Here is a 15,293-nt window from a genome sequence, read left to right on the forward strand (position 1 = left end):
TGGGCTAAAATTTACATATGTGGCTTGAATAGCCTGATGTATTTAGACTTGACCAGTTTCGTCTGGAATGTGCCTCAAACCACCTCCTGAAGTGGTTTGAGTGATCGGATTGCAATCAGTCTCGAATGCGTTTTGGAGGGCATTTACACATGGTCTTTTCATGATCGGATAGCTATCCGATCAGTGAAAATGCATTAAGTGGCCAAGTGTAAGAAGGCCCTAAAACGCTTGAAGTCACATCATAAAAATTCGACAGTAGAACTCACAGCTATGTTTAATAGCATTTCTACACACACAATGCGACAAAAACTTTGGGACTAGGATAGGGACTAAACAGCTGTATGGCCACAAGAAAACCACTTGTTAGTGAGGCTAATCAGAAAAAAATGACTTCAGTTTGCTAGGGAGCATAGATTGGACTGTGGAGCAATGGAAAAAGGTCATGTAGTCTGATTAGTCCAGACTTATCCTATTCCAAAATGATAGGCACGTCAGGGTAAGAAGGGAAGCGCATGTAGCGATGCACCTGTCATGCATAGTGCCCACTATATGAGCCTCTGGAGGTAGTGTTATGATCTGGGGTTGCTTCAATTGATCAGGTCACGGCTCAGCAACAACATGCGGCAATAAAATTAAGTCAGCTAAATTTTTGGGTTTGGTACGATACCAGCACTGGTACCTCGATATCGATACTTAGGCAACAAATAGCCTCAGATTACTTATGAAATCACACAGAAAAGAACTTAATTAAAAGAACTGCATAAAGTCATGCAGTTGCAAATTCTGCATTTTCCATTAAAATTTTTCTGGATTCCATGTTTTATATTTTAATGAAATAGTATAACCAAAAACACTGTTTAATCAAATGAATACATAAAGCTTTTATCAAAAAAAAACAAAAAAACATTTTTTGGTCAAAATGCTGCACAACAGAGCTTCACAGTATAAGTGGAAACATTAATGAAAATAAATTGCTTACCTGTGGCACAAGGCTGCTACAGCTGAATCTCAGTGTGCTGATATTCAGTACACCTGTTTTTGTTACATTGCTTACAATAATAACTGTAAATATAGCTGCAAGCACCGATGATGGGCCCAAGTACAACTGGTCCATTTCCACCCGGAGGCTTTCGGAAAACAATGCAAGGTGGACACAAATGTTTGGCATTTGACATTTTTCTAAACAATTATGAAGCAATTTGGATAAATATAAAAGGACTATTTTAAAGTCTGTTGTAAGAGCCACACTTCCTGTTGCCAGGTGGTGGCGCTATGACCGTGACCCAAAATAGTCAAATCCATGTGATTAGCCCCCAAGACCAAACATACATCTACATTTTTTTCTAAATAACACATTGCACACAGAAGATAGGCAACACTTCCTGTTTCCCATTTTTCACCATTAATTTAATGCCTCGCCATGGCGCAACCATTCGATATATCAACTTAGCATATATAAATATTACCTTTTTATGTTGATAACGAGGGTTACTGTCATGTATATGTGTGAAAAAGGTAATATTTTCCAGAAGCTCTGTCTGCGGTTGCTTTCTGGTCACTCTCTCCCTCTCTCTGATGCTCTGGTGTGCCTTTTAAGCCTCCCTCCACCATCACTGTAATGAGAGACAGGTGTTAGAGACAATTATGAGCCAGGTGACGAGCCTTACCGCTCTCCCTCTCCCGCAGACCGACACATGACCATGCCCCCCCATGCCACATTAAGAAAATGAATAAATAAACTGCATCACTTTCTCAGCAGAGTTATAACATAAGAGCCTCCAAACATGAGATGTACATGTTTGCATTTTTAGATTATGCATGGTTAGTAATTTTTAAGTCACTGAAATAAGGCCATGAAACACATAGTAGATTTTGTAGACTCCAGTTTTCGCTCACAAAATTAACTTTTGTGGGACAATTTTTGTGTTAGAAAGGCCGTATCGGATCACGCTCTTCTTCTGAGGTAAATTCACAGCGTGTCTTCTTCCAAAAACGATAATGAGCTCAAACAGGAAAGACTGTACCTCTTGTTGGTTTCAATTTAAATTGGTTAATTTAAAAGTAGGGCTGCCCCCTGATAGTCGACCAAAGGTTAGTCGATGAGAAGAGTCTTGGTCGACCAAGTTTTGATTGGTCGGTTGGTCGCAGAAAAAACTCCACATAAAAACGGCGAACACTAGCGCTGTTTGGACACTAGGTGGAACTATGGGGTAATTTTCGTTAAGCAGGGTTAGGGTTAAGCCTATTCAATAAAGCAAGACACCTTGATTTCAAACTTTCAACTTATTTATTTTAACTAAAAATTCAAATGAAACTGAAAAAAAATAAAAAAAATAAGTGCAATTAAAATGTGTGTTGTTCAACTTTTTGAAAGATGGTTTTACAACAGTTGTCATCATCTCTCTGGCAAAGAACCTACTTCATCTGTGCATTCTCTACCCGTCAGGTATTTCGTTAAATACATCATTTCTGTGAATAAATTCATTTTGTTCCCTCCTTCACGATATACAGGTGCATCTCAATAAATTAGAATGTCGTGGAAAAGTTCATTTATTTCAGTAATTCAACTCAAATTGTGAAACTCGTGTATTAAATAAATTCAATGCACACAGACTGAAGTAGTTTAAGTCTTTGGTTCTTTTAATTGTGATGATTTTGGCTCACATTTAACAAAAACCCACCAATTCACTATCTCAAAAAATTAGAATATGGTGACATGCCAATCAGCTAATCAACTCAAAACACCTGCAAAGGTTTCCTGAGCCTTCAAAATGGTCTCTCAGTTTGGTTCACTAGGCTACACAATCATGGGGAAGACTGCTGATCTGACAGTTGTCCAGAAGACAATCATTGACACCCTTCACAAGGAGGGTAAGCCACAAACATTCATTGCCAAAGAAGCTGGCTGTTCACAGAGTGCTGTATCCAAGCATGTTAACAGAAAGTTGAGTGGAAGGAAAAAGTGTGGAAGAAAAAGATGCACAACCAACTGAGAGAACCGCAGCCTTATGATTGTCAAGCAAAATCGATTCAAGAATTTGGGTGAACTTCACAAGGAATGGACTGAGGCTGGGGTCAAGGCATCAAGAGCCACCACACACAGACATGTCAAGGAATTTGGCTACAGTTGTTGTATTCCTCTTGTTAAGCCACTCCTGAACCACAGACAATGTCAGAGGCGTCTTACCTGGGCTAAGGAGAAGAAGAACTGGACTGTTGCCCAGTGGTCCAAAGTCCTCTTTTCAGATGAGAGCAAGTTTTGTATTTCATTTGGAAACCAAGGTCCTAGAGTCTGGAGGAAGGGTGGAGAAGCTCATAGCCCAAGTTGCTTGAAGTCCAGTGTTAAGTTTCCACAGTCTGTGATGATTTGGGGTGCAATGTCATCTGCTGGTGTTGGTCCATTGTGTTTTTTGAAAACCAAAGTCACTGCACCCGTTTACCAAGAAATTTTGGAGCACTTCATGCTTCCTTTTGCTGAAAGATGCTGATTTCATTTTCCAGCAGGATTTGGCACTTGCCCACACTGCCAAAAGCACCAAAAGTTGGTTAAATGACCATGGTGTTGGTGTGCTTGACTGGCCAGCAAACTCACCAGACCTGAACCCCATAGAGAATCTATGGGGTATTGTCAAGAGGAAAATGAGAAACAAGAGACCAAAAATTGCAGATGAGCTGAAGGCCACTCTCAAAGAAACCTGGGCTTCCATACCACCTCAGCAGTGCCACAAACTGATCACCTCCATGCCACGCCGAATTGAGGCAGTAATTAAAGCAAAAGGAGCCCCTACCAAGTATTGAGTACATATACAGTAAATGAACATACTTTCCAGAAGGCCAACAATTCACTAAAAATGTTTTTTTTATTGGTCTTATGATGTATTCTAATTTTTTGAGATAGTGAATTGGTGGGTTTTTGTTAAATGTGAGCCAAAATCATCACAATTAAAAGAACCAAAGACTTAAACTACTTCAGTCTGTGTGCACTGAATTTATTTAATACACGAGTTTCACAATTTGAGTTGAATTACTGAAATAAATGAACTTTTCCACGACATTCTAATTTATTGAGATGCACCTGTATATATATATATATATCGGAAACCCCCGGGCTGAGGGATCGGTGAGTGTTCTTGCTTTAGTGATTTTGCATTGAAAATTTAATTTATTTAAAAAACTAAAAACTTAAATCAAATACATTTCTAAATTCTAATTGCACTCCAAATGAAATGAAAAAGCAATTAAAATAAAGAAGTGATAATAATAAAGAATAATATATATATATATATATATATACCTTTCCATTTACCGTCAGGCAAGTATCCATCTAAACATGCAGGCAGAAAATTACTTACACAAATAAAGACATAAAAACAATAATAAATGTAAAAAATAATAATTATAATGATGATAATAATCACTGAAATATAAATCACGGTTCGAGGTGAATGTGTTTTTGTATTATTTTATGTTTTAATCACAGATGTATAGGCTGCAGAGTTGTGGTCACAATGAACTACTCTGTGGAAATAAAGTGAACTGAACTCAAAACACCTCCTGAGCTGAGATGTCTGAGGTCATTTGCAGCACTCAGACGATACCGTTCATGCAAAAAAACAAAACAATCGGAAGACAGAAACAAAGAGTGAGAACCTTTCACATGCGTGTGTTCCACGAGACTGCACACCTCCGTATCAGCGTGTCATACATGCGCATAGACGGTTTTTCTGTCATCTGTTCTTAATAATATAAAGTGTGTTTCTTCAAGCATGTGTCTACAGACAAATTATTTGTAATATTAATTTGATAATAATAATAATAGCCTAATAATAATAATAATTTAATACATTAATGGGAAAACAAGCCAAATATCACCTTGACATCGTCAAAGGCATCAGCTGTTGGCGATCACTCTGACCATTGTCGATCCCCGAGGTAGTCTGTCGGCACAACCCTAATGTGTATTTCTCTCTATAATTTAACAAAATATACAGACAGTCTCTTTGCTGGTTATTCTGACACATTCAGAAACATTCCCACTTTTGTCGGTGTCGCTGCGGCTCGTTTCGTGCACGCGCTTGTAAACTTTATATTTTAAAGGCTCATTATTACGGTTTAGTATTCCTCTGTAATGTAAAACAGTGTTAGCAATGTTACTTATAACATTCTTTCTCAGCCCTGGAACGCAAACCATTTTCAGATGCCCCCCAAAATATATATAAGTAATTAAATTAATATCATAAACATGCGACTAGTCGACTAATGGCTTAAATGAACTCCTACTAGTTGACTAGGAAAATCTTTGGTCGGGGCAGCCCTATTTATAAGTAGACAATTCAAGTTTTCTATAGACATATTTCTCATGTCTGCGAGGCAAGTATACGCTGAGTTTCGGTTCATTTTCGTGACGCACTCCAGACAGAAGTTCACGGAGACTGAGACGGCAGAAAGTGCAACCTGTATGATTTCTTTATTGTACAAAACCACAACGTTTTGCTGTTATTGTGAGTGTACACAAATAAAAGTAAACCCTTTATAGTTTTGAATGATGTCTTACTCTTATCTGAATGACCAAAAATGACGGAGTATTTCTTTCTGCTGTTATCAGGGAAAAAGTCAGGTGATCACGCCGGCGCCTCCCGTGACCACAGAGGATTGACTATGTTATGATATCAATATAAAAAAAAAACAACTCAAACAGGAGCAATTCAAATATTGGGGGCATTTCCGACCCTGCACGACACTATTTTGAGCCAGTGCCTGATTAGCTTGCTTGTTGTTAACCTGTTGGTTAACAGCTTAATGGAGGGCTATTGCCCAAGTTCTGCTGGCTCTGTGGAGATTTTTTTCACAGCAGTGGCAAACATGTCAAAGTTTAGAGCAAACTCTATCCTTACCTGGCTGTCACAAATGAAGGCTGGTCAGGTAGACTTTGATGTTGTGTGGAGGCTGTGACGAATGTCAAAGAGGGGGAGGGGCAGGGGCTTGTGTGTTCTCGCAGAATTACAACTTAAATGCAGATGTGGGACACACGTTTACTTGAGAATTGATGCCATGGGCCAAATTTAAATAAAAACTAAAATATAAATTAAAAAATAAGAAATGCCTTGCAAAAAGGGCACTTATCTAGTGAAAGAGTGCGGGTGCTTGAGCACCACTTGGGGGTCTATCTGTGCACGTTACTGCCTGCCTGAGTTTCGTCGACAGTCGGAGGCGGCACGAAATTTGACGGAGGCGGCCACCTCATAATTCTCTATGCAGGAAAAACCCTGTGTATATATACACACACAAGTATGTTTTTTTTAATGTGGACACTAGAAATGTCCTCAAACCACATTTATAGCACAATACCCTTGTAATTACCAGTTTGTAACCTAAAAAAATGTCAAACAAACAAAGCACTCAAAATATGATCAAAACATCACTGCATTTGATATTAGTTCAGCAAGTGTGACATCATTTGTTTATTATTTTTGAGGTTTCAAGAGTGTTCCGTATTGAAAAGAGTATTGTAATTGTGTGTATTTTGAAAATAAGTTATTTCAGGCATACACACTTATTCATGATCTATTAATTGTTCTTGATGTACATATACTCATGAATTTAGGTACACACACAATTTTCAGAAGAATAATCATGCCTGGCTCCCTCTGTGTGTTTATTTGTGGGTCAGTGTCTGTGTGTGTTTAAACAGCACTTCATAGAGGGATAAGTAGGCTATAACGTGACACCTTTGAACAGTCTACACACCTTTAGCCCACATACACACACCACACCACACCACACCACACCTTTGTCCCACATTAACCCCGCGAAAGGAGTTACAATCAATCTGTGTGTGTGTGTGTGTGTGTTGGCACCTGCATCTGTTTGTGCAAAGGTTACTGCTATACATATCCATGTCTTAGCACTCAGGTTGTGTTTATATAAAGCAGTTTGGGGTTTTAATGCTCACTGACACACTTTACTGTTTCTTGGTGGTTCTTGTTACTGAGACTTGGCAGGATCAGAGTGCTCGTCCTTGAAAGTAATTATGTAGGTTTAACAAGGCACTTTTCATTCAAGACCCATTGTGTGTGTGTGTGTGTGTGTGTGTGTGTGTGTGTGTGTGTGTGTGTGTGTGTGTGTGTGTGTGTGTGTGTGTGTGAGTGAGAGAGAGAGTCTGTGTATAAAGCTTTGAGTCCTAAAGTGACTCCTCCTGTGAAATCCTCTTTCAAGTGTTAAATCCTGCCCTAAGTTTGGAATGTCTCTCTCTCTCTCTCTCTCTTTCAATTTTTCAATTTTCAATTGCTTTATTGGCATGACTGTATGTTACAATGTTGCCAAAGCACTAGTTATAATCAAATCAAACAGACTAGAAACGTGTATAACATTAATCAACAGATTTAAACCCTGGATATTTAGAACACAGTAATTAACAAACAAATAAACAAATCCATTGTATGTAAATATTTGAAATCACATGTAACTGATACACAGTAATATACAGTGTATATATAATGAAATAATATATGAACTAATGTATACATTTAAGTGAAAAAGTTTGGTTTAGTGGCTCAGAATTTTTTGGCAGGTTATGGCAGAGTGAGACATATTTAGCAGCTGCAGGGGCCATGTGTTCTTTCTCTCCTAATATGATTTGAATTTGTTCAATTTCAGGCAGTTCACATATTCCAGGTAAAGATTCACTGCATGTTGTCAAGAATGTGTTTCTAATTAATTGATATTTTCCACAGTGGAGGAGATAGTGCATCTCTGTTTCAACCTCTCCATTCTGGCAGTGAACACATGTCCTGTTTTCTCTGGGGAGCCAAGACTTTTTAAGTCTCCCTTTTTCTATGGGAGAAAGTTTTCTCTGTTTTACATCTCTGATGGTGGGCAGATAAACTGGAAATTCATATTTTCTTTTTAGACCTCTATAGCGTTCTAATTTGTGTTGTGATTTAGTTTCATTCTCCCAATGTTCCAAATAGGTATTTTTATTGTGCTTTATGATTTGGCCGAATTTGATATGTTTTGTTTCAGGAGTACTGGTCTGTAACTGGTTTGAGCTGTTGAGTTTCAGGACCAGCTGGCTGAGAGGACTGCTTTTTGGGTTCAGCTCTTGGTCTAAAAATGCTTCATGGTGGAGTGTTTGATGGGGGCTTGATTGAAGGTGTTTCCAAAATTTTATAGATCTCTTTTGAATGTGTAAAATGAATGGGTATCTGTCTAGTTTGGCTCGGCATGCATTATTTGGCATTTTCTTTTGGTCTCAACAGGGTGTTTATCCCATTTAGTGAAGTCGTGACTACAGAGGGGTCCCCAGATCTCACTTCCATACAGGGCGACGGGTAAAATGACACTGTCATATATTTTGTTCCGGGTTTTGATTGTGATTTCTATGTTATGAAATTTTCTTTTAATGGCATAGAATGTTCTCCTTGCTTTCTCCTTCAGTGTGTTAACAGCCAGACCAAAGCCACCTGACGTGCTCATTTTTAGTCCAAGATAGTTGTAATTTAGTGTGTGTTCTAAGGTGGTGTTGCCTAGTGTGAAAATATATTTGCTATCTTGAAGTCTGGCTTTCTTTTGAAAAATCATCATTTTGGTTTTAATAGGATTGACTGCCAGGGCCCAGTTGTGGCAGTACTGCTGGAGCAGATCTAGGTGCTGCTGTAGACCTTCAGCTGTGGGTGACAGCAGCACCAGATCATCTGCATACAGGAGAAACTTCTTCTATGTTGTTTAGGGTGAGGCCAGGAGCTGCAGATTGTTCCAGTGTTGTTGCCAATTCATTGATATAAATGTTAAAAAGAGTGGGACTTAAACTGCAGCCCTGTCTCACCCCACGTCCCTGAGTGAAGTATTCAGTTCTTTTGTTGCCAAGTTTTATAGCACACTTATTGTTCAAATAAATTGATTTAATGATATCATACACTTTACCACCTACACCAGTTTGGAGACTATTTAGTATAGTCCTTCATGCCAAATGGAGTCGAATGCCTTTTTTATTTAAATCAACAAAACATGCACAAATGTTAGATTTCTGTGTTTGGTGAACATGCTTGTCAATCAGAGTGTGTAGCGTATAGATATGATCTGTTGTGCAGAAGTTGTGCGGTTTTTACACAGGACATTGTGCTCTATAAGGAAGGCCTGTATTCGGGTTTTTAGAATACAGCAGAAGACCTTCCCCAGGTTACTGCTGACACAGGTGCCCCGGAAATTGTTTGGGTCAGATTTCTCTCCGCTCTTATAAATAGGGGATATTAGTCCCTTGTTCCAGATTTCATGAAAGTGGCCAGTTGGTAAAGAAGCAATTTGTGGTCAGGTGAGCTGTTTTTGAGCATTTCTGTTCTAATTAAGTCAGGGCCACATGCTTTGCTATTTGTTTTTTTTTTTTTTTTTTTTTTTTTTTGAAGTGTATTTGTCAGTTCTTTTAGTGTGAGGTTGTAATCTAGAGGGTTCTGGCTGTCTTTGATTGCTGATTCTAGTGTTTCAAGCTTGCTCATGGTCAATAATTGTTAGGGTGATAGACTAGTTGATGGGAGTTCTTTGTAAAGAGTTTTAAAATGATCTTTACAGATATTGCCATTTGATATAGGTATGTCCTGATTTTTAGTTGCATTTAAATTATTCCATTTCTTCCAGAAGACATTTGTATTAATGGACTCTTCAATGTCACTTAAAGTTTGATTGTAATATAGTTTCTTTTGTTGTTAAGCGTTCTTTTATATGTCTTAAGTGTTTCATTGTATTTCTCTCTTAATTCAGAGTTGTGAGGTTGATTGTGTTTAAGGTTGGAAAGATGTCTCTCTCTCTCTCTCTCTCTCTCTCTCTCTCTCACACACACACACACACACACACACACACACACACACACACACACACACACACACACACACACTTTTTCACTCGCACTCTCACCTTTGGTTACTATCTATAACAGTCCACTCAGTCCATGCCTTTGTCCCAGAGGGCTGCTCTCTTCGTTAAGTGATCTATAAGGAGCAGAGAGAAGGAGAGAGTGTTGGAATAGCAGGCGCTCCCCTTACATAAAATTCTCTTCATGTGAGAGAATGAACCCGAAGGCACTGAGCTCTTTACCACACTTTAAACTAACCGATTTTCTACTAGTGTCAGCTACTGATCTGCTGTGTGCCACCAGTTTATTATAAGACATGAAGGCTAAACAATCCCCAGGCTGTACTATGTTGTAACCATCTTTTAAACATTTGTTTGTTTTTTCATCGTTTTAAACTCATTTTGTATCTTTGTCCAAGAACCCAAAATGTCAAAACTTTGAAATGCAGAATAACATTAATTAGTGATGCTTGCTAAGGGAAGCATCACTACTACCATTGCTCACACTTCAACCCTCTACGGACATGTTGGATAAAGTATCGGCATTGGCTAGAAAATTTTTGTTTTCATTTGCAAATGAAAACAACACACTTCCTCACTGCGGGTGCTCACACTAAACTCAACAAGCGCACAATGCGCTGCTGACAGCTGTAGGTGAGAGGGGGAGAGAAAGACACGATAGAGCTTCTGGAATTACAGTTTGATACAAAAACAAGATTATTGATTATATTTGTTCACCTGTATGGATTGATTTACTAATTCTCAGTTACGTTTAAAAGAGAATAAAAGTGTGCAGGGATTCCCCACGTTAAAAACGTGGATCTTCCGAGAATTATTAAAATTGTGCGCAATTCCCCGCAATCCTGCGCCGAATTTCAGGCCCTGCTCTAACAGACTGGAATGACAGACTGGAGTACAACGGAATTACACTTAATGCCGGACTTCTAACTTGGAAACTTGTGCGGAAATCTTCAACTCCCAGATGTTGTTGTGTGTTACGTCATGCAAACATTTCGGCACCCAGGGCAGGGAGGTTTACAGTCAGTGACAAACGTTCACTTTTATTGAATAATATCCATTAATGAGTCAAAGTATCTTACATTAAATGATAATAAAACGTGTTTAGCAAATGTTTTGTAGAGACAGGTGTTCAAAACATGGTTAATTACCCTCATTTTTGATTATCGTAATGATAGCATTGCAGCGTCGTATCAGTTTGGTTGCTATGAGACATCTCTGACAATCAGTGTATCCCTCAAAATCACAACGTAATCTCAAAATTAAAAATAAGCTCCCTCTTTGACACGTGTGTTTAGTTATCAGGTAATTGTCACTGAATTTTGAATTAAGTGAGAAGTCACATCACGCATGATCACCATCAATCATCGTTTTCATGATAGATCTTTGATATGTCACAGACATATTTTAGTCACATAGTGCAAAATTTAGTCACGAATGCGAGTGATTTACTAGCAGTGTAGAGGACTGTACTTGGAACAAACCCCTAACACAGTTTTTGGCTTATTTTGGATGTGTTGCCTGCAGAAAGAATATGGCATGATGTTGAACAAATATGTATTCAATGTAACAACATTAATAATTGCAATAAAAATTTCAAGGGAAATAATCAACAATTACATTACATAAGTGTCCTAATCATGCAGTCCTACATCAAATTTACTATTTTTAGAGTTTATCAGAGTAAAAATGACAAAACCTTACTATGCATTATTGAATGAGTATCATAACGTATGTGTGCAGGATCACGGTGGCAGCAGCAGTTCCATTGGGAAGATTGAGCCCATCTCTCCCGTGAGTCCAGTGCCAATGGACACCGATCTGGACCTGGTTCCCACTCGCTTCTCAAAAGAGGAGCTGATCCAGAACATGGACCGTGTTGACCGGGAGATCACCATGGTGGAACAGCAGATCTGCAAACTGCGTAAAAAACAGGTAATCTTAACAAATTAGATGTTTTCCTGGTAAAAAATAAGATGTAATTCTATTTTGACAAGGAACCAGCTTATTTTCTGCTAAAAATGAACACTCTGCAATGCAAAGCATTTGTACATAATTGCAGCAGTGCATAATCATGATGACTGATAATCAATGCATGTAAATCATTAAAGTCTGTTGAGCAATAAAATCGCCAACTCTCATTGAAAATGAATGACTTCTGGTTGCTTTGTTGCTGCAAAATCACTGTACACAATAAGCAACACTTTTGGCTAAACTTTTAATTTACAAGAAAAAGATTAGATTCTTAGTATAGCTTTCAGAGCTGCAATTAGTAGACACTTTTCATCCAAAGTGCAGTTAGTTATGTAACCTGGACACTTTTCAATTTCATAGTAGTTAAATGTGTGTGAAGAACCGAGTTGTGATTATCGTGTGGTTATAGGCTCAGCAGGCCACACGTCTACAAACACACTTCATCTGTTTTCTCACTCTTCTCATGCTGTCTCTCTTCTTCCTTGTACTTTCTCTCAATCTCTTTTTTCTTTCTTTTCTTGGCTTGTGCTATTACTCTTTGGTCTGCTTAAAGCATTAATACCGCAATATAACAGTTGGTCACTTTTCTTCAGTGGTATAATTTCGTCAAGTATATTAATGTCTTTTAGCACACATGTGACTAGGGATGTAATGGTATCACAGTTTCAAGGTATACCACGGTTTTAAAAAGAGACGGTTATCAAACCGTTGACATTTATAATTCACGGGAATACTTGGATTTTTTTTTTGTTTAAAATCGAAGGAATAAAAGTTTCCATTGTAAATATCAGTTAAATTAAGAGAGAATTGGCTACATTTACACAGCATCATATAAACTTGATCAAATACATTTCTAACTTTCTACATCCTCCTGTTTCACTAAACCATCACTTAGATTTAAAAGCCACATGCACAACAGAGAGAGAAATGTCAAAGCCTGAACCTTTATTTTCCCCCGCCAAGCAGCTGAAGTCTGGGGTGTGGGAATAATTTGGTTATTTAAAAGACTCGCAAGGCAGCATCAGTGATGGTTTGCCAATCAGTAAACTTTGTCGAAAAAGTGTTGGCTCAGGCAGGGAACACTTCAAACCTTAAGTTCCACATCTGTGATCATCCCAAGGATTTTGCGGAGATGAATGTATGTGAAAACACTGTATATAATCTAATAAATTATAAACCCCTTTTCATAACACTCATAGATATACAAGATTTCTATGACTACCTGTATTTTCCTGAATATAAGTCAAGTTTTTTTTCAACATCTGAAAGGTCCTGCGATTTATAGTCCGAAGCGACTTATGTACATAATTTATACGTAATTAATGTCGGCCGTTCAAACACACACACCTAAGCACATATGCTTACACTCAGACAGATGAAAACATCAGTCATAGAGACGGACGGTAGAAGCGTTTTAAAGTGGCCAATTCAGAATATTTTGCCTTTACAAAAATACTTTATGCAACCAGTTTAATATTCTGTCCATCATAACATTATTTTTCTAACAAATTCTACGTTTCATCACACTCGTAGGAAAACATTGTCAGTGAACTGGATGACTAATGCACAGAACAGGGGGTACAATTTTCAGAAATATCCACAGATAGACAGTCTCTAACGTTAATGTATGAATAGAATACAATAGGCATACTGTTTTAGTCACGGACTAAAAGCTGTTTATTTGTATACAGCATGGAGTTACAAAGCACAGAAATCTGTATTTCCTGAGGTAATTTAATCTTCATAATGGAGCGCGTCTTATTTTTAAGTGGATGAAGGGAAGTTTGGACTGTAGCGGCTGCTCCCGGGTGCTAGTGCCGGCGATTACAATCTCTGTCATTGCGATTTATACAGAGATGCAACTTATGTGTTTTTTTTGTTTTCTCTGAGCAACGCAATTTTGACCAGGTGCTACTTATATTCAGGTGCGACTTTATTTCTGGAAAAACGGTATATCATAAATAAATATTAAACTGCTAATCATTTTAGCAAGGCACTTTAATACTGTGATACCATAATACCACGGTATTTTTGGTGAAGGTTATCTTACCGTGAATATTTACACCCCTAGTCCAGACCAGTTATATTATAAAGCTGTTTTTTTTTAGGTTACTGTAGAATTCGTTCTCTGATTTTTCTATTCATACTTATTGGGGCCATTGCAGAAAATGTATAAGCAGACCCCATCTTTTTGTAAAACAGCCCCCCCACCCATTCTCTTGAGGTTTTGGTCCATGTCCAAACCGCTGCTCAATAAATCGATACCACCTGCGCTTTGTGGGCTAGTCCATTGTGGGAGCGAAGGGATGTTGGAGCATTGAATAGGGAGTGAAATGGGGAGAATTGTATACGTACAGTCGCGCTACCAAGAAAAATGAACCTCTCCTCATCTGCCCCTCAACCCCATACTAATTTCTTCTGAAAGATTTGGCATCTTTGTTCAGTGAGGTAACACGCCCTGCCATCGCTCTTCTCTTCCCTCAAGTTTCCTCCAAGCTTTAAAACATCTGGGACAATTAAATGGTGTGGCAAACTTTAACGTAAAGAGAGGGAGTGATGGAGAGAAGTGAGAATATCAGATTACCCAATGTTTGTCTGTCTGTGAGGGCAGCAGGATGGCTCGTTTATTTTCTTTAACTCCACACACACACACACACACACACACACACACACACACACACACACACACACACACACACACACAGTGTCTTGATAATACTGTTTGGTAAAAGGAGGCGCCTTTTAGGACGTTGTAGGGGTTAAGGCCTCTTCTGTGTTTAGAGAGAGAGATTTAGAATAGAGTTTGTGTTTGCATCTGTATGTAAGCTGTGAAATTATTGTTGATCATTAATCTTGGACTATATAGTTATCTTGTTTACTCTGAGCTAAATTATTAGTACTCTTCAGCAAATCAGAGACCTTGTCTGCCATTAGCAATGCTTCTGATGTGGGGATACAACCCTATATGGACGCATTGGAGAAAGAATCGCCATTGGCTAGTAAATTTTAGTTTTTACTCACCAGACTTTTGACGACATATAAGTGTAATGCAACTGAAAAAGATATAAAGCAAACTGGGAAGGGGGCATCTTCATATATTTATTTACTATTTACTTACTACATTACATTTTGTTTCATGTTTGTTTATATTCAAGATTTGTACAATTTACATGCATTTACATTGAGCTTACATTTATATGTATACACCGATCAGACACATTAAATCCACCTGCCTAATATTGTGTAGGTCCCCCTCGTGCTGCAAAAACAGCACCAACCCTATTTTTTCTCACTACAATTGTACAGAGCGGTTATCTGATTTACCGTAGACTTTGTCAGTTCGAACCAGTCTGGCCATCCTCTGTTGACCTCTGTCAATAACATAGCTTTTCCATCCGCAGAACTGCTGCTCACTGGATGTTTTTTGTTTTTGGCACCATTCTGAGTAAATTCTAAAG

The 15,293-nt window shown here is 38.3% G+C and overlaps 1 protein-coding gene across 7 annotated transcripts in view; it reads left to right on the forward strand.

The window, feature by feature from the left end:
- The window catches only part of LOC127414757 (nuclear receptor corepressor 2-like), a 184,320-nt gene that overhangs the window by 86,008 nt on the left and 83,019 nt on the right, over positions 1-15,293 (forward strand). For all 7 annotated transcript variants that reach the window (XM_051653006.1, XM_051653011.1, XM_051653012.1 and 4 more), the window contains exon 5: positions 11,605-11,796. In XM_051653006.1, the coding sequence (XP_051508966.1) occupies positions 11,605-11,796 (192 nt within the window). The remainder of the gene's footprint in view (positions 1-11,604; positions 11,797-15,293) is intronic.

Source organism: Myxocyprinus asiaticus, chromosome 24 (assembly GCF_019703515.2).
Source record: "Myxocyprinus asiaticus isolate MX2 ecotype Aquarium Trade chromosome 24, UBuf_Myxa_2, whole genome shotgun sequence".
NCBI classification, from domain to species: domain Eukaryota; kingdom Metazoa; phylum Chordata; class Actinopteri; order Cypriniformes; family Catostomidae; genus Myxocyprinus; species Myxocyprinus asiaticus.